Source organism: Moschus berezovskii, chromosome 5 (genome assembly GCF_049115385.1).
Source record: "Moschus berezovskii isolate FMDL1 chromosome 5, NW_MosBer_1.0, whole genome shotgun sequence".
Lineage (NCBI taxonomy): Eukaryota > Metazoa > Chordata > Mammalia > Artiodactyla > Moschidae > Moschus > Moschus berezovskii.
The window spans coordinates 123,130,350-123,150,243 of record NC_142464.1 but is presented as its reverse complement, the minus strand read 5'-3'; the positions used below and the strand labels follow the sequence as shown (position 1 = coordinate 123,150,243).

Genomic DNA, 19,894 nt, shown 5'->3' with positions numbered 1-19,894 from the left:
GTAGTTTCTGCCACCATGGAGATTGCAACATTCAAGATACTTAGAAAGGTGCTCATCCAAAGGTACATCCATGGTGGTTCAGTTGCTAAGTTGTGTCCAACTCATTGCGACCCCAAGGACTATAGCCCACCAGGCTCCTCTGTCCATGAGATTTTCCAGGCAAGGGTACAGGAGTGAGTTGCCATTTCCTTCTCCAGGGGATCTTTCCCACCCAGGGATTGAACCTGGGTGTCCTGCTTTGCAGGCGGATCCTTTACCAACTGAGCCACCAGGGAAGCCCATGTCTCACCTAGAAACGTCACCTATTAACATCACACTGCTATTATTATTATCACTAATACAGCCAGCCACCAAGACCACACATTCTATGCCCAAGGTTCTCTCAGCCCTTCCACCCTCATTGTCAATGTTAGGTTTCACCCCTGGGCTATTGCACTGTCCTGGCTGGCCTCTCAGATGGAAAATGTGGGCTTACCAGGAGGAGCTAAGACTCTGCAACGGGCTTTCAGGGCCCTCCCAGCCTCACCCTGCCCTGCAGAAGGGCTCACCCCCCACCCCCTGAGCACTAGACTCACTAGAAGAGTGAGCATAACCCCAAACAGGCTATGCTCTTTCAGTTCTCTGAGTCTTGGCACACACTGTTCCCTGGGCTCTCAATGCTTATCCACTTATCTCTGAATTACCAGTGACCCCCCAGAGAAGAAACTCTGGGTCCTCTGTGAAGTGTCCCAACCCTGGCTGAGTTAGTCGCCAGCCCCACTGTACTTGGAGAGAAAAAGAACAGAACAAAATGAAAGTAGAATAATACAGAAATCTTGCCCACACCACTGAGCGTTCACTACACTGTGCTATAGATGGATGGGTGGATGGATGGATGGGTGGATGAATGGATGGATGGGTGGGTGGATGGATGGATGGATGGGTGGATGAATGATGGATGGATGGGTGGATGGGTGGATGAATGATGGATGGATGGATGGATGGATGGGTGGATGGGTGGATGGATGGATGGGTGGATGGATGGGTGGATGGATGGGTGGGTGGATGGATGGATGGATGGATGGGTGGATGAATGATGGATGGATGGATGGGTGGATGGATGGATGGATGGATGGGTGGATGGATGGGTGGATGGGTGGATGAATGATGGATGAATGGATGGATGGATGGATGGGTGGGTGGATGAATGGGTGGATGGATGGGTGGATGGATGGATGGATGGGTGGATGGATGGATGGATGGATGGATGGATGGGTGGATGAATGATGGATGGATGGGTGGATGGATGGATGGATGGATGGGTGGGTGGATGAATGGGTGGATGGATGGATGGATGGATGGATGGATGGATGGGTGGATGGATGGATGGATGGATGGGTGGATGGGTGGATGAATGATGGATGGATGGGTGGATGGATGGATGGATGGATGGGTGGGTGGATGAATGGGTGGATGGATGGATGGATGGATGGATGGATGGATGGGTGGATGGGTGGATGAATGATGGATGGATGGGTGGATGGATGGATGGATGGATGGATGGGTGGGTGGATGAATGATGGATAGATGGGTGGATGAATGATGGCTGGATGGATGGATGGGTGGATGGATGGATGGATGGATGGATGGGTGGATGGGTGGATGAATGATGGATGGATGGATGGATGGATGGATGGGTGGATGGGTGGATGAATGATGGATGGATGGGTGGATGAATGGATGGATGGATGGATGGGTGGGTGGATGGGTGGGTGGATGAATGGGTGGATGGATGGGTGGATGGATGGATGGATGGATGGATGGATGGGTGGATGAATGATGGATGGATGGGTGGATGGATGGATGGATGGATGGGTGGGTGGATGGGTGGGTCGATGAATGGGTGGATGGATGGGTGGATGGATGGATGGATGGATGGGTGGATGAATGATGGATGGATGGGTGGATGAATGGGTGGATGGATGGGTGGATGGATGGATGGATGGATGGGTGGATGAATGATGGATGGATGGGTGGATGGATGGATGGGTGGGTGGATGGGTGGGTGGATGAATGGGTGGATGGATGGGTGGATGGATGGATGGATGGATGGATGGGTGGATGGATGGATGGATGGGTGGATGGATGGATGGATGGATGGGTGGATGGGTGGATGAATGATGGATGGATGGGTCGATGGATGGATGGATGGATGGGTGGGTGGATGAATGGGTCGATGGATGTATGGATGGATGGGTGGGTGGATGAATGGGTGGATGGATGGGTGGATGGATGGATGGATGGATAGATGGATGGATGGATGGGTGGATGGGTGGATGAATGATGGATGGATGGGTAGATGGATGGATGGATGGATGGATGGGTGGGTGGATGAATGATGGATGGATGGGTGGATGGATGGATGGATGGGTGGATGAATGGGTGGATGGATGGGTGGGTGGATGGATGGATGGATGGATGGATGGATGGATGGGTGGATGGATGAATGGGTGGATGGATGGATGGGTGGATGGATGGATGGACATGTAGCCATCTTCTCTACCAGGTCCTTCTCCAAGGCAAGAGCCTTAACTAGTCTATCCCTGAAGTCACATCTGATACTAATTTTCCACGGTGGAAAACAAATGCCTTTACAAGAATTTTTATACCCAGCTACTGTCGAGTGTCCATCGGTAAGACAAGCCCTGGCAAGTCCCTGAAACACAGTCAGAAGTGGGTCCACACCACAGAGGAAACCTCAGTCCTCTGGGTAGCATTCAGCAGATTCCCAAGCTGGGAACCCAGGTATTGTTTCCTTAGTACCAATTTGACCCTAAAATCTCTGGGAAGCTGGTTCCTGGGGTCCCTAAATGTGCAGGGGCCACAGTGGACCCCAAGACCTACTCCCAGAGCCCAGTGACCCTGGGAGACATGGAGAGATTTCCACATAAAAGAGGTCACCTACTCAGAGTCCAAGTTAAAACACAGCCTTTCAGTTCAGTCCAGTTGCTCAGTTGTGTCCAGCTCTTTGCAACCCCATGAACCGCAGCACACCAGGCCTCCCTGTCAATCACCAACTCCTGGAGCTTGCTCAAACTCATGTCCATTGAGTCGGTGATGCCATCCAGCCATCTCATCCTCTGTCATCCCTTCTTCTCCTGCCTTCAATCTTTCTAAGCATCAGGGTCTTTTTAAATGAGTCAGCTCTTCGCATCAGGTGGCCAAAGTATTGGAGTTTCAGCTTCAAGATCAGTCCTTCCAATGAATATTCAGGACTGATTTCCTTTAGGATGGACTGGCTGGATCTCCTTGCAGTCCAAGAGACTTTCTAGAGCCTTCTCCAACACCATAGTTCAAAAGCATCAGTTCTTCAGTACTCAGCTTTCTTTATAGTTCAACTCTCACATCCATCCATGACTACTGGAAAAACCATAGCTTTGACTAGACAGACCTTTGTTGACAAAGTAATGTGTCTGCTTTTTAATATGCTGTCCAGGTTGGTTATAGCTTTTCTTCCAGGGAGCAAGTGTCTTTTAATTTCATGGCTGCAGTCACCATCTGCAGTGATTTTGGAGCCCCCAAAATTAAGTCTCTCACTGTTTCCACTGTTTCCCCATCTATTTCCCATGCAGTGATGCGGCCAGATGCCATGATCTTAGTTTTCTGAATGATGAGTTTTAAGCCAACTTTTTCACTCTCCTCTTTCACTTTCATCAAGAGGCTCTTTAGTTCTTCTTTGCTTTTTGCCATAAGGTGGTGTCACACACAGCCTTTCCTTCGAATGAAAAACAAACCGGCAGCCACACATTCCATCAACCTATAGAAACCCGAGGCCAGCTTCACTTGAGACATTTCACAGCCCCAAGCAGCCTCCGGCAGGACATTTGAAAAATGGGCCATCAGTGCGGTATGGCTATCTACTTGGGAGGACACTTGCACCGATCAGTCCAGTCCTTATACAGGGAGACCGGATAGGCGGGCACGCTCACGTTCCTGTCCATTCACTCCTCTCTCTGGGGACCCCAGACGGAGGACAGAGGACATTGTAGGCTGTCAGACAGACAGGAAAACTCTGTCCCTGGGGGCTGTGACAAATCCTTTGGGGCCGCTTCTTGCAGTTAAAGAAATTGGTTTTAAAGGCCTGATAAAGTGCATTCTGTTGTTACAGAAAAGCAATCCATCTTCATGCGTTGTTGCGACTGAGATGACAAATTGATTCTTTTAATAAATGCCTGCCCTGTCTCCCCGAGGACAGTCCAGCTTATCAGAACACGGTCCTCGGGAGATGGGGACAAGCGTTCCCAGCCAGCTCTGCTCTGAGGACTCCTGACCCGGGCGGGGTGGGGCCTGCTGAGCCGAAGAGGTCATCCTGAGAGCCCCTGGGGCAGAGTCTCCCAGACGGGCCACTTCCTGTTTTCAGAGTGATGGGGACATAGGGGAAGCCCAGTCTGCAGGGGCACCCACCTTCTGCGAGTGCCAGATGGGGTGCCGGGTGATGATGACTCCAAGCAGTTAAAGCAGAGTGGGTCTCTATGGAAACCCTTCGGGCAACCACCTGGGGCCTCACCAACCCACCACCCCATGGACCAAGTCCCAGCTTGAGCCAGCCGTCTGTCGGACTTATCCTAAGCCCGGCAGTAATCCTCTAGCCAGCGAGGTCCCCACTGTCAGAAGAGGGGACCCAGGCTCAGACAGAGGTCACAGAGCAGCTGAGCAGGTAGCAGTGACCTATAACCTGTAAACACTTGGCCTGACTCCTCTTTCAGCCCTGACCCCCTACATGATCCAGAGACACCACATCGGAGAATAGAAGCCATCCAGCCACCATCCAAGGCCAGAGACTCTTCTACGGTATCCTTCTGAGGGGTTGCCCGGCCTCGGCTTGTACGCCTCTTGAGACAGGGCGTTCACTGCCTGCCAGCCCCAGCAATCCCACCTCTGAACACCTGTAGCTGCTCAGGGGCTGTTCCTCTTTTCCAGTTGAGATCTGTTTCTCTGTTGCTCCCATGCATCTTCCCCTAGTTCAAAACAGAGTGGCCTTTGGAGGGAGAGCTTGGACCCTGAATGCCTCAAGCTGGGTTCAAAGCCCTTCTCTACCATTTATTGCTGGAGAAGACTCTTGAGAGTCCCTTGGACTGCAAGGAGATCAAACCAGTCAATTCTGAAGGAAATCAATCCTGAATATTCATTGGAAGGACTGATGCTAAAGCTAAAACTCTAATACTTTCGTAACCTGATGCGAAGAGCTGACTCATTGGAAAAGACTCTGATGTTAAGAAAGATTGAAGGTGGGAGGAGAAGGGGACAACAGGATGAGATGGTTGGATGGCATCACCGACTCGATGGACATGAGTTTGAACAAACTCTGGGAAATGGTGATGGACAGGGAGGTCTGGCGTGCTGCAGTCCATGGGGTCACAAGGAGTCAGACATGAGTGAGCTACTGGACAACTACAGGTTCTGCTGTCCATCACCAAGGCCTCTGTCATCACACTGAGCTTCAAAGGCCTTCAGCATTTTCTAAGAATAATGCATATCTGGGATATAAATCCCCAAACAATTAAACACAAACAAATGTTCAAAACATTTAGGACAGCACAGCTCATGAAGCCAGAAGGAGAAAGAACCCACGTGTCCATCAGTGGATAAGTGGACACTCAAGATGCAGCATATTGGTGCCAATGGACTGTTACTCGGTCATCACAAGAAATGAAGCTGTGACCCTCCCTACAATGTGTGCTCAGTCACGTCCAACTCTCTGTGACCCCATGGATCGTGACCTGCCAGGCTCCTCTGTCCATGGGATTCTCCAGGCAAGAACACTGGAGGGGGTCGCCATGCCCTTCTCCAGGGCATCTTCCCAGTCCAGGATTGAACCCACTCTCTCATGCCTTCTGCCTTGGCAGGTGGCGTCTTGTCCACGAAGTCGCCAGGGTAGCCTTCCTGTAGTACAGAGAGGCTCAAAAGCCTGCCACTAAATGAAAGAAGCCAGATGCCCTGGGCCACATACTCTACAACTCTGTTGCGCCATGAGGTCTAGAACAGGCAGATCCAGAGACACAGAAAGCCTGTGACTGGCTGCTGGTGGGGGGAGGGGATGCTTCCAGAGTGCCTGTCCTTCTGGGGAGATGAATGTTTCTTGGAACTAAATACAAACGGTGACTGCCCAACACCGGGAAAGTATGAAATGCCACAGAATTGTTCACCAGAAAGGGTTAATTGTACGTTATGTGAATTTTGTCTCAATTTAAAAAAATATTTTAGCAATATTGATAGCAGTGTAGATCTAGTCCTTTCCTTCCAGTTAGAAGAACAGATGTCAATTATTGATGAGATAGGAAAGTATAAAGTGGAAAATAAAAACAAACAGAACATGTTCATAGACTTAGGCATTGCCCTTTCGCCTGTTTGCTTTGTACACATATTTTACTTTTGGTAAATTAGGAGATGAACATATACACATTTGGTGGCTCAGATGGTAAAGAATCTGCCTGCAGTGTGGGAGACCCAGGTTCGATTCCTGGGTCGGGAAGATCCCCTGGAGAAGGAAATGGCAAACCACTCCAATATTCTGGCCTGGAAAATCCCATGGGTGGAGGGGCCTGGCAGTCTACAGCCCTTGGGGTCCCAAAGGGTTGGACACAACTGAGTGACTTCACTTTCATACACACATTTGGTTTCAGCTTTTTCACTCGGGTATGTTCCTGGGGTCTCAAATGTTCTTCGAAACATGCTTCTAAGCAACTGGACGCTTGGCCCCGGTGTGGACGCTGCGTAAACTGTTTAACTCAGCCTGTGTTTGTCTCAGAGGGGCTGTGATGAGTCGGACACCACCTTCTCCAGAGCAGTGCCCAGTGCCAGGGCCCTTGCCATCTGCGCGGGACGCAGGCCACTTTGCCACCTGCCAGCAACCTGCATGGGGGCGGCGGGGGAGGGGGGCGGAGGGAACAGCCGAAGCAGGGCTGGCGTCAGCTGGAACAGACCCAGGTCTGCGGCGCTGAGCCTCTTCACAGTCAAGGAGGCTTTTCTGAGAAGAAGACCTCAGATTGGCTCACTCGAGACTCTAGACAAACCACTCACCTGCTTTTCACCGCATCGCTCAACCCTCCCGAGACCTGGGGCCAGGAGAGGGTCTGAGTCTCTGAGCACTTCCTGTTTGTCTCTGAGGGCTGAGTGTCACTTGCCATTTTGATTATTTTTTATCTCTGAGCGTGGCCTGGCTGGCTTTGGGGACATCAGCTGAGCAGCCAGGGGGTGGGGTGGGCCTTGCTGCTTTCCCTCTGGGAGAACGGTGGAGGCCTGGGGGCGGGGTGAGGGGACCCTACCCCGTGACCTGAAGAGCTGGGGACCAGATTCCCACCCTTGCTTTGGGTTGCAAGAAAGGATTTCTCCAAACCACTCTGAATTTTATACAAGAAATACAGGAGGTGTTTGAGCTTTGTTCTAAGGCATGGCCCAGTGAAGTCCCCGTCACAGCCCTGAGAAGTAGCAACCGTTCTTGTCCTCATTTTACACGTGAGGAAGCTGGGGAGCAGAGAGGTGAAGGGACTTGCCCAAGGCCACACAGCAGAGCCAGAGCTCACAGGAGCCCGTGGCTGCGCGGCCGTCTCCTTAACCTTGCGGGCCCGGGGTTCCTGAGGCCCAGCCTTCCCCCAGCCCACCCCGCAGTCTGACGGCCGCCAGGGGCCTCGCAGCAGATGTGCTCAGCACACGAGCAAGGTGTCGCGTTTTGAGCACCGCCTGCGTGCAGATGCTGCCTTTGTAAGCTTCCTGGCTCTCAGGGGCGCCGCCGCCCTGCAGCTTCCCCGTGCTCGTCCTCGCTGTTGTGACGGGGACCACAATGTTGTGCAGAAAGGAAAGCTCGGGGACTTTTTAATTGTCTGTGGAACGGCGTGAAACCACAGGCGGACGGGGAGACACTGGCTGTCTTTTTCCCTCTCTCTTTGTCAGGGAGCAGAACCGGGGCCGAGAGTCGGGACTCTGGGCTCCCAGGCCCTGGCCGGCCCCTTGTGTGGGCGTGACTGTCTCAGAGACCCCATCTCTTTATGGGGAAATGGGGTCAAGGAGCCTGCTGTCCAGCCCAGCGCCGAGGGCCTGGCATTACCGTCGGCCTCGGGGCTCAGCTGCCGTGCCCTGTGGGCAGATCAGAGCCTGGGCACAGACGGGGCCTCGGGACGTTCCCAGACTTTCTGATTCAGCCCCGTCAGGAATGGCAGGGCCACTGGGCTGTAGTTTTGCCTCTCCCCGAGCGCGGAACCAGACCCTCCCATCAGACTCCTTTGTGCTAAGTCTCCAGGTGACAGAAGCCCTCAGGAAGCAGGAGACCACAGCTGGAGGGCTGGGGGGCTCTGATAAGGGGGTCCGCTGCATCTTGGCAACAGGAAGATGTCACGACAGGGGCAGGGCGCGCTGCATTCATGACTTCCCGTGAATTCTCAAGACCAGGGAGGAGGACGCACGTCAAGGAGAGGAGACCCCAGCTGGCGGAGCTGCGGGCATCGCGGGACAGCGCTCCCGAGGCTAAGACCGCCCTGCCAGGGCCCCGAGCACTGGGGTGCCTCAGACCCAAGTGGACAGCGGGCGGGTCTGGGCAAGCCCACTCCTCCCTTCTGCCCAGGGCTGATGTTCTCCTCCATCAAAGCTTGCTGAATAGAAAAATAGGAGGAAAAACCCAGCACAGTGCTTGTGAAAGAAAGCCACGGCTGAGTTCAAGAAATACTATCCCGAGAAGTCGGAGAAAGACCTTCTCTCTGAAGAGGATTTGCCTCCAAACCCTGAGTAACACGGGAGGAAACTTCTGCTGGCATCCTCGGGAGGATGTGAGGACAGAGGGGACTGAAAGGAAGCTCTCAGGGAAGGAGTGGGATTGAAACCGTCGGGTGGGGGGGAGTGTATGGGCAGCAGGGAAGGCACATGTCGAGAAAGAATCAGGGACATACAGAAATGCTTGTGAGACTCCCCCAGATGGTAGCAGAAAAAGGCACACAGCAAATTAACAGGAGAGGAAAACGGCCATAACGATCAGAGCCGTTGGAGGTGGGGGCAGACGGGGGACTTCTCTGGTGGTCCAGTGACTGAGACTCCATGCTTTCCCTGCAGGGCGCCCGAGTTCCACCCCTGGTCAGGGAACTGGACCCCACATGCCACAATGAAGTGTCCCACGCTGCAGCCACAGATCCCATGCACCTCAAATGACCTCAAAGAGCCCGCGTGCCACAGCTAAGGCCTGGCACAGCCAAGTAAGTAAATACATTTTTAAAAAGGTAAGAGCCCAGTATCTATCCTCAAAATTGTAAGAGTTCCTGAGGAAGCAGTCGGAACAAGCGTAAAAGAGCAATTGCCGAAGTGTGTTAGTCACTCAGTCGTGTCCGACTCTCTGTGACTCCATGGACTGCAGCCCGCCAGGCTCCTCTGTCCATGAGATTCTCCAGGCAAGAATACTGGAGTGGGTTGCCATTTCCTCCTCAGTCACCGAGGACAAAGGAGAAATCTTACAGTTGGAGCGGCTCAGCTCGGCCAGGACCAGCTGGTGAGAGGATGCCAACGTCAGACCCGTCCTTGTGAATGAAGACATTTAACCGTATGCAGAGCAAACAGCAGGCCACATAAATGAGCAGTCAGATCGGGATAAGGCCCCCCTGTAACGCTAAGTATCAAGCAAGCCGAGTACCCCCTTCCGAGGCTTGAGACAAAAGGGCTGACTCAAAAACCTATATTCACAAGCTGTCATTCAGTAGAATCACCAGAAGAAGCTCTCAGAACGCATGGCCAACACCCAGAGTCAGAACAGCCTGATTTCGTCACCACTGCGATCCCTGTGGGCGTCCCTGCTGGTCCAGTGGTAATCTGCTTGCCGATGCAGGAGACTTGGGCTTGACCCCCAGGTCGGGAAGAGCCCTGGAGAAGGAAGTGCAGCCCACTCCAGCATTCTTACCTGGAGGATCACAGAGGAGCCTGGCGGGCTACAGCCCGTGCGGTCACAGAGTCGGACACGGCTGAGCGCACGCGCAGACACTGCCCTTGTGCATGCCTCATCAGCACGGCCCCCACACTCATCCTAACCCAGCCTTCGGGGAGACTTCCTGACGAGCCAGAGATGGGGGAGCAGAGGGGCTGGTATTGAAATCACCGTGAAAAGCCATGCACCTATGCACTGCAGCAAATAAGATGATAAAACATTGGCCGTGCTGCAGGTGATTCTGGAACGCAAAGACGTCTGGTGAAAAAGGAGTAACTCAACGGCCACCATCTGCATGTTGTGTCTGCCATCCCCGGGGTCCCCTGAGAGTCTGTTCTGGAGTTTCAGCCATGCCTGGGACACGGACAGATGAGAGAAGGGATTTGCCTGATGCAGGGAGCAGGGCATCTTGTGAGAGTCCTCCTTCTCTGGCTGCTACAACCAGTGCTCTGCTCCCACGAGCTGGCCCAAACCCTTCCTCTGGAGCCCGATGGCTTTGCGGTGCTGCTGCCGGAATGCGACCCCATTAGGGGTGACCATTCAGCCAAACCCTCCATCTTCCTGAGAGACCCCACAACCCCACCTCAGGGAGATGCAAGAGGCTCCACAGCCCACTATCTCCATTTTCTGCTGAAAAAAAATTGTGGCCCAAAAGGGAAGAAATTACATTTCTTCAGTTTCGCGCTCTCAGGTCTTTGCATTCCTCCTCCCGATGCTCTCGCCCATCAGAGAAAGCAAATTTTGAGGCCCTGTGACATATCAGAAGAGAATGTTGCCATTGCCTTCCCTTTCGGCGTGAGCACGCAGAGAAGCACAGTGGTTCGGAGAAGCCCAATGAGATAGTGACGACAAGGGCACCTCCCTTTGTGTCTGACCACGCGCGTCCCTTGTTTTGACACCCCCCACCCCCGCGCTGGCATCAGAGGCTATAAACAGAAACCACATCATGAGGCATGATGTCAGGTGACACTGACATTCTCAGCTCCACCGGGTGACGGCAGCGTTTATTTCACTCTGGAAGCCTCATGCGCGTCTGTTAGGGCCGCAGAACTCTGTCTGCCAGCCTTCCCCGGGCACGGATTTCCTCCCTCCAGTGAGGCTCAGCCCTGGTTCTGAGGTTTCGGCCTTGGGTTGGGGAGGGGAGGCAGGCACACGCCCTCATTGGCACTTTTTGTGTCTGCCGGGGAGGCGGCCTCGTTTCTTGGCTTAGGAGCGGCAGAGAGAATGAAAGAGCCCGAGGTGTCCCCGTTTATGCCCCTCCACGGCCTTGGGGAAGTCCTCCGTGTTCCCCAGACCCCAGCACGCCTCCTGTGAGAAGGGGTCTGACGCTCGGGGGTGTGTCCAGGACTCGGTGTTGATGAAGCATCTCTCAGCCCGCCGTGGCAGGCAAGCTTCTTTTGCTGACATGTTACTCTCAGTTTCCAAAGGTTGATGTGTGACGGACACAGACCCCGGCTGTAGGGTCAGGAGATGGTGCCCCTGATTTCTAACTCCATTTTATCTGTGTTCTCTTCCTGCCCAACTCAGAGGCCATGGGAATGCTCATTTTCTTGTCACCGATAAGAAGGAATTCCCACTCCTGATCAGCAACAGTGACTTGTTACTATTAACAGTTTATTCCGCTGGCATCTCTGGAACACCTGCCATGTGACAGACACCGTGTTAGGAGCCGGCGTATGGATTGTGAGTGAAGGAGATGAAGATGCTGCTGCTATGCCAACATTCGCGCGTTAGAGTCAGCAGAGCGCATCCACAGACACTGTCTCAGTCCACAAGAATCCGTGTCTGGAGCAGGTCTTATGAATCCTATTTTACAAATGAAGATGTGAGGACAGTGAGACATCAGGGATGCTCGGAAGACACTGGATATCAGAGGCAGAATCCAGGGCTTCTGGCCCCAGACCCCGTCCTCTCTGCACTGTCTCTAGGCTGGGGATGAAACTGACCACATACGAGCGGCAAGTGGGCGAGGACTCCTGGTCTGAGGGTGAAGCCCAGGGCATAGCTCTGCTTTGCTCTTGTTTGGTGAGTGACGTGTCAAATTGAGCCCATGTTTTTATTCATTTATTTTTCAATGAAGGATAATTGCTTTACAATATCGTGCTGGTTTCTGCCATTTATCAATACGAATTAGCCATAGGTGTACCTGTGTCCCCTCCCTCTTGATCACCCCTCCCACCCCACACCCCATCCTGCCCCTCTAGGTTGTCACAGAGCCCCAGCTTGAGTTCCCCAAGTCATAGAGCACATTCCCACTGGCTGTCTATTTTACACATGGTAGTGTATATGTTCGGGCTTCCCCAGTGACTCAGCGGTAAAGAATCCTCCTGCAAGGCAGGACATGCAGGTTCCATCCTTGGGTTGGGAAGATCCCCTGGAGGAGCGCATGGCAACTACTCCAGTATTCTTGCCTGGGGAATCCCATGGACGGAGGAGCCTCGTGGGCTACAGTCCTTGGGACTGCAAAGAGTCGGACACGCCTGAAGTGACTTCGCACGCACGCACAGTGTGTTTCCAGCTCCTTTCCCCGTTTGTCCCACCCGCTCCTTCCTCCTCCACTCCACTCCATGTCCTAAACTTTGACGTCCTCTGGAGCCTGGAGAGAAGAGCTGGGATTCATAATAATGTCTTATCCAGAGCAGCCGCTGTGATGCCCGCCCACTTCCGAAGGCAAGTTCTCCAGTGGCGCCCCTCACACCCTCAGGAAAGGAAGGCTTGGCACTTGGGGTCATTTCAGACATTTGGGTGTGTCACAGGGTCGGGATGGTGAGGGGCAGCTGTGCTGGGCCTTTCCACACCTCCCGCATCTTCCCACTGGGCAGCTGCCATCCCAGGTTGATCTGCTGTTGATCTGCCTGCTGTCCTGGGCAGAGGTGTTTCTGGGCAGCTCTCTGGAGCCGGGTTACACTTGCCAGTTGTCATCACAGTAAATGTGTGTCGAGCATGTGCTGTGTGACCGCAGCCGCATGTTTGGTGGATGAGCCCAGAGAGGGCAGGGGCCTGACCCGAGGGCAGCCCTTGTGCAGGGAGGGCAGTGAAGTAGGGCCTGGGTGACGGTGTTTAGCAGGGCCACTCGGACTGCGTCCAGACTGAAGCCGCAGCTGTGATTGCTGATGGAACTGACGCGCCCAGGCAGCAGGTTTCAGCGCGGCTGGGGGTTGGCGGGGTGTGGGTTCAAACAGAGGCTGCACACGCTCTTGCTGGACACAGCATACCCATAGAGGGGGAAGTGGAAAGACACCAATTTTGTCTCTGGGGTCTTTCGGTCTCGAGATTCTGTGATCCTTTCATCTCTAACAACACTCTAAGACAACACAAAACCTCCTAGATGTCCAACTACCTGTGATGGGTAATGAAGCAGGATATATGCGTGGTCTGTCTAACCATCTGTGTAAGGGACCGTGGAAGGCAGTGTGGTGCAATGGTAAGATCAGACATCTGCTGACGCAAAACCATCTCTGCCCCTGAATGAGCTGTGTGATCTAGAGCAATTCCCTTACTCTCTCGGAACTCCAGTTTCAAGATCTGTAAAACTGGGAATGATAACATTTTCATTTCAAAGTTCTTTTGTGTATTAGAATGAATGTTTATAAATACCTTATATCATGTTGAGCACATACCATGTCTCCAATAAATGGCTGTAAAAATGGATACATCATCATTATCTAAATCACAGGCTATTCTGAAGACATTAAAATCACGCTTACAAAGCATTCTTAATAATGTGGAGAAAAACTACAAGATGAAAATTCAGAGTATAAAAGTGTCTCAACAACATACGAAAGATTCCTAGACGAAAGACAAGAAGGAAATATATCAAGGTATTGCAAGCATATACCTCCAGGGCTGGGTTTATAGGTAGGATGCTACTTTCAGTATCTGGGCTGTCTTCTGTGAGCAAGCGTTACTGTAGCGGTGACGCAAGAGACTCGGGTTCAGGATGGGTTTCGGGCAGTGGGAGTCCGTGCTCGGTGGAGGAGGACTTGACTGGTCTCTAAGGGCACCAACCGAGCGTCACGGAGGCTTGGCTGGGCCAGCGCCACGGAGAGCGCCCAGCGCAGCCCAGACGCTGCTTGGCCTGGGGCTCCTGGCTCGGGGTGTTTGTTGAATCTCTGGTGACCAGGTGCAACCGCCGATAGGCGGGCTCTCTGCTCCTAGCAGGGGCTTTGCGCCCCCAACGTCATACCAGCCAAGAATGAGACAGATGACTTGTTTCCTCTTTAGGACAGAGTTGGCTACAGTCTTTGATTGAAAGATCACTGACTTTGGTTTAACGTTCTGCTTTACACATAACAATAAGGTGACGAGAAGTCATACTGCCAGAAATCCTATTTCCTCACTTCCTGAACAAGAGGGATATTATCACTGGGGCTGCCTTAGCTTTTTCCTGTGGAAGAACTAAAAAGGGCATCAATTATTTAAGTCTGCTTTTCATTAAAAGACTGAACACCTCTTCATAGGTTTATTAAAATTTGTTATCTTTTTGTACATTGCCTTATAGTATCTTTTTCCTTAAAATATCTTATTGTAACTGCATTAAAAATTTAAGGACATGTGAAGGCCGAAACACTTTGGTGTTGACAGACCTGGGCTCAAGCCTCAGGTTCACCCTCTCTCACTGGATAAACTTCAGCAAATCCCTTCTGTGGGTCTCACTTTCCTCACCTGTAAAGAGGTGACGTGTTTTTCCTTGTAGGCCGTTGTAAGGATTTGCATATAAAACAAAGATTATACAACGCTTTCCTAGTGGCGAAGTGGTAAAGAATTCCCCTGCTAATTCAGGAGACTTGGGTCCAACCATCCTTGGGTCAGGAAGTTGCCCCAGAGAAAGAAATGGCAACCCACCCCTGTATTCTTGCCTGGGAAATCCCACAGACAGAGGAGCCTGGCGGGCTACAGTCCATGAGGTCGCAGAAGAGTTGGACACGACTTAGTGTCTAAACAACAACAACATACAGCTCAGTGCATCAGCATTATTGACATTCAGGCGCAGTCTCCCCCGTCCCGCACCTCCTAACACCGGCCCACAGCTCTCGAACACAACGCGAGAAATTCGCCTTCCTCGGGAGTGTGGAATTTATGTTTTTGCCACACTTGGCTCCTACCCCAAAGAAGTAGACTTTAGAGACGGTCAGTCCCTCCCATAAGACTTTCTATGAGAGAAATTTAGAAGGTCAAGAATTTTGTAAAGAAGTAGGTAAATATGCAGAGTAATTTCTATCAGCTGGGAAAAAAATACTGCTTGTTGAGTTGTATAGAAAATGACAAGTTAGACCTACCTGCCCTGAATTGGAAGTGTTTGCGTTAAGCCTGTGTTTGCTGACAGCGTGAACCGGTTTAACCAAACCTTCATTTACATATCTTCATAAGCACACACATCCAACTGCACAAACAAGTCATACCCAGAAACCCGAGGTGTAAGTCATTACCGTCTTCCAGGAAGTATGAAATTGGGTAGGATTCCAGGACTGGGGGAAGCTTTGAGACAAAATAGCACTTCTTCCACTTTATAGATGATGAAGGTCAGGCCCAGAGAGGTTGCATGTCTTGGTCAAGGTCACCTGCCTGTCACCGAGCTGGAGCCGGCACCCAGCTTGTCTGCTCGGTCTGAGGCCCCCAGCACATACTCTCGTCTCTGCTTGCCTTTAGACACACTTCAGATGTAGGGGAACTAAACACTCCCTTGAGCATATGATCAAAATTAAGAAAACTCATCAACCAACTCGAGCTGAGCGGACAAATTAACTGGAAGTAATTGTGATAGATAATTTGGTTGTAATTCACAGGCGCAGACGTGCGCTGCTGGCTGCTCTCTGAGATCCTTTCAAAGTGCTTTCTATAAGGTGCCCCTTCATTGGCTTGCCCACCTGACTCCAGACCTGTTGGTCTGTCCTGCCTCAGCCATATGCCCACCTGAGCTTAGCTTATGCCACTTGTATGCCACCCAAGTGTATCTAGATGCCCACTCGACTCCACCTGTTTGTTCAGCTGAGCTCGTCTCTCTCTGCCTGCCTTCACCCGCCTGCCCACCTCAAGCTGGTACCAGAGATGCAGGTGCCCACCTGTAGGGCGCTCAGTGCTCCTCCCTTACACCTGTCCCCACCTTTCTTCGCCCCTTCCTGCTCTGGGAAAATGCTGCGAGCTCCTCCTGGACCCACCTCCCCCGAGCCTTCTTGCATCAGAGCCGGGGCCTCTCCAGAGCAGGAGCCTGACTCCACCAGGCCTCTGCCTGCAACTCTCCTTCCTGAACCTAACACACACAGCAGGCGGGCTGCCAGAGGACCACGTCTGTCCTCATGGGGCTTCAACAATGGTGACGTTTCATGCTGATTTCTCTTGTAACCTCAGAAGACTGTGGCGACCAGATGCATTCCCTGGTCAAGACCGAATGGAGCCGAGTAGCTGCAGCCTTTCAGGAGGGGCACGCACAAGGTCACAGTCCCAGCTGGTGCCACGAGCCAGGCCAACTCCATTTAGCATCCCCATAGCTGCTGGAGCTGGCAGCCTCCAGCTCCCAGGACAGAGCCTCAACCCCTTGCCTTGCTGTTCCAGGCCCTTCCTCCCTGACGCTTGCTCCATCCTGCAGATGTCGCTCTCCCTCTCCACCCCTCCGTGGCTACGCCTTACAAATGGGTCCCTCTGGCCCTGCTTCTCAAATAAGCAAGACTTTGTACACAAGCTCTTTGGATCGTTGTCTGGCCAACTCCTATTCATCCCTCAATGCCCAGCACAAATGTCACCTCTGTAGTAAGATGCATGCCAGGTGGGATCTGACCTCTTTTCCATCACAGAGTGCTTGGCACCCAAGAGGCACTCATCTGATTGGCCCTTTCCTAACGCTTTTTATTTTTGATGAATCCAAGGAGAAGCTAATATTACTTGATGAAATTTATTCATTTTCTGAAAAGAGCTCCCCAGAAATGGTTGCTGAAAGGAAGCTCATAATTTAGAAGGAAACTTCTCATTAATAGAGCCCTACTGACTTGTTACTATGTGTAGGCAACCGACTCCTCCCAGTGACTCGCGGAGCCTGGAAGCGTGGTTTCTCTTCGCTGCTCCAGTGCTTCAGCTGAGCTCACGGTTCAGCCTTGCCCTTCCAAAGTCACCACGGCCTAACACACAGCTGTGCACCAGTCATTAAAATCTTGTCTCTTCATTGAGATGTAACACCCCAACCCCAGAAAGGTGACAGTCCCAACTTCATCAATTCACAAGCCAATGGAGCTTTTCAAAAAAATAATTTTTCAATTATGAACTCAAATCATTCATTTGTCAAATTGCTGGACAGAAGCAGAAATATCAGACAGTTTACCTTCCTCACCACACAGCAAACAGGAGGCTGTAAGCACATCAGCAGTCAGACACGGCCGCCTGCTCGATTCAGCTCAGAAAACAAGGCGGGCATGAGCTCACCTTCCCAGAGATGATGTGTAAACACCCTGGTTAATTCACAGGATAAACAAGAGCGAGGTCAGTGCTGTCCAATCCAGATGCGCCCACGTGGCTGAGCAATCGCGGTCTCGATTTAACTTAACTGTAATTAATCTAAACTTAATTTTAAAAACTGACACTTGCTTCGGCTACTGGAAAACTCAAGTATCTTTGGAGCAACTCAGGCAGGCGAATCCACCATTTCAACTGCAAATTTTATGATCTCTAAATATAGATCAAGTCTTTCCAGTGAAAATTTAGAGGTTGAATCGAGATGCACTGTCAGAATAAAATAAAAACTGGATTTCAAAGAGTTAGCATGAGGAAGGGTGTCAAGGATCTCCTTGGCTACTTTACATTGGTTACTCATTGACATGATAATACCGTCTTGAGTGAAATAGACCATTAAAATCCACTTCACTGTTTCTCCTTATTTCTCAAGTGTAGCTATTAGAAACTCTGAAATTTCGTATGTGGCTGGTGTGACATGTCTATGGACTGAGCTCCCTGGAATTGGGCTGGGGAATGTGGACGGATGTCTTCCTTTGCCAAGACAGCAGCTACAGCAGGTTCTGAGGACTGGCTCCCTCTGCCAGCGTCTCCAGTGGAGGCCCGGGCTCCCCGCTCCTGCTCCAGGACCTGGGGGTGGGGCATCTCCCCAGGACCCCTCTGACTTCAGACTCTGTCTTGCCTCCCCCACTTGAAGGTCAGACAGCAGGACTCACACACATCAGAAATGTGCATGGCTGGTCAACTCAGGCCTGGGAAGAGCAACCCACGGACATGAGACAGGCATGCTTCCATCTTTATGAGATGAGCGAGCCGACGAGAAAGCCTTGCAGGACAGGAGTGCCCACTCTGGGTGCCCTGGAGGACAGCGGGCAGCAGCATGGCCCAAAGCATCTTTCACATGAACATGACCATCTCCTGGAACTCAGGCAATGAAGCTAGAGGTCCTCCTGCTGATGGGGACTGACTTTTCAGAGTCCTGAGCCGGGGGAAAGGGCCACTCCGCCTCCTCAGTAAGTGGCCTCCCATGTCTGTCTCTCCTTTAATGAGACGCGGTCCAGCCGCTGCCCAGCCCTGGCTGCTGCATCTCACATGTGGGTCAGACTGTCGGGAACCACAATGACCAGCTTGTGGCTGGGGCAAGGGAGCTGGAGAATTTCATCTCACTCTTTAAGACCTGAATATAAACGACTCCCTGCTCCCTAGGTGAAGACAAGTGTTTGGCTCTAAACATCCAAGGTCATGATACCATTCCTGATGAGGACCCCTCCTCCCTCAGTCCATCCCTGAGGTGGGTAGGAAGGTCACCAAGGTCATCTGTGGGGAGAAGGGCGGAAAAGCCACCAGGTACATCCTGTTACAGGAGCCGTGAAGGAACAGAGCTCCCCCCTGAGCTTGGCTCGTACCCAAGCTTCCCTCACTCCTAAGCTTCGGGGAAAATGGGCTGAGAACAAGGATACACACAAATAAGATCCAGTTGGCCCTGTGCAGCCGTGAATGCAGAACCAGTGGATACAGAATTTGCAGCTACACGACCTGAGGATACGGAGGGCCAGCATCCGCACGTGGTCCTGGAACCAGGTGGTCCCTACAGATGCCGAGGGATGACTGTAATTTCCAAACTCAAAGCACACTTTGAAGAAAATGCAGCCATGCAAAAATGCTGGAAGGAAATGGGAGAAGAGGTCAGGGACCATTTTAGACAGTTTTCTGCAAAAGTAAGACTTGGGAAGAGACAGAAAAGGGGCTGAGAAGGAGGGTCTGTGAGGACCTTGGAGACGATGGGCCCTGAGCAGAGGGAGTGAGTTGCAGTGGGCCAAGCCTGCACTTCCCAGGCACAGTCAGAGGTCATGGGACCCTGGGGAGCAGGGGACACACGGCCCTGGGGGCCAGGACAGCAGTATGACATTCATCCAGTATGTGTCAGTTAAGGGTTCAGAAGCCTGAAGCCACTGGGGCACCGGGCAGCTGGCAGCCTGGCTGGGCCACTTACGTGTAGCTTCTAATCGGATGCTTTGCAGGAAGACTTCCCTTTAGGGACTTCTCTGGTGGTCCAGTGGTTAAGAATCTGCCTGCCAATGCAGGGGACACAGGTTCGATCCCTGGCCTGGCAAGATCCCACCTGCCACAGGCCAACTAAGCCCGTGCACCACACCTACTGAGCCTGCGCACTTACAGTCTGTACTCTGCAGTGAGAGGAGCCGCCACGACGAGAAGGCCACACGGCACACCTAGAAAGAAATCCCACCGCTGCAGCTAGAGAAAGCCCGCGTACAGCACCAAACACCCAGCACAGCCAATATTTATAAATAAACAAAATTAATAAAGTTAAATAAATAATAAACACAAATACAGATAAATGGAAATAGAACCTTGCCTTTGTCCTTGTAATTTCTTGAGGCTGGGGGTGATGGGTGGACAACAAGAAACTAATAGAACTCTGCTTTTGCTCATTTGATCTGAAAAGTAATGAGGAAATTGGCTTTCCTCCTAACTGGGTTGACAATGTTACTGCCA

General features: G+C 52.0%; 1 protein-coding gene across 2 annotated transcripts in view; it reads right to left on the bottom strand.

Moving 5' to 3' along the window:
- The window catches only part of SORCS2 (sortilin related VPS10 domain containing receptor 2), a 503,745-nt gene that overhangs the window by 137,203 nt on the left and 346,648 nt on the right, over nucleotides 1–19,894 (bottom strand). Inside the window, exon 1 of one of the 2 annotated variants that reach the window (XM_055435187.2) lies at nucleotides 17,250–17,347. The exons of the other annotated variant lie outside the window; for it this stretch is intronic. Coding sequence (XP_055291162.2) covers nucleotides 17,250–17,288 — 39 coding nt within the window. The 5' untranslated portion in view covers nucleotides 17,289–17,347. Of the gene's footprint in view, nucleotides 1–17,249; nucleotides 17,348–19,894 lie in introns of those variants that run through there. 2 annotated transcript variants of the gene reach the window in all.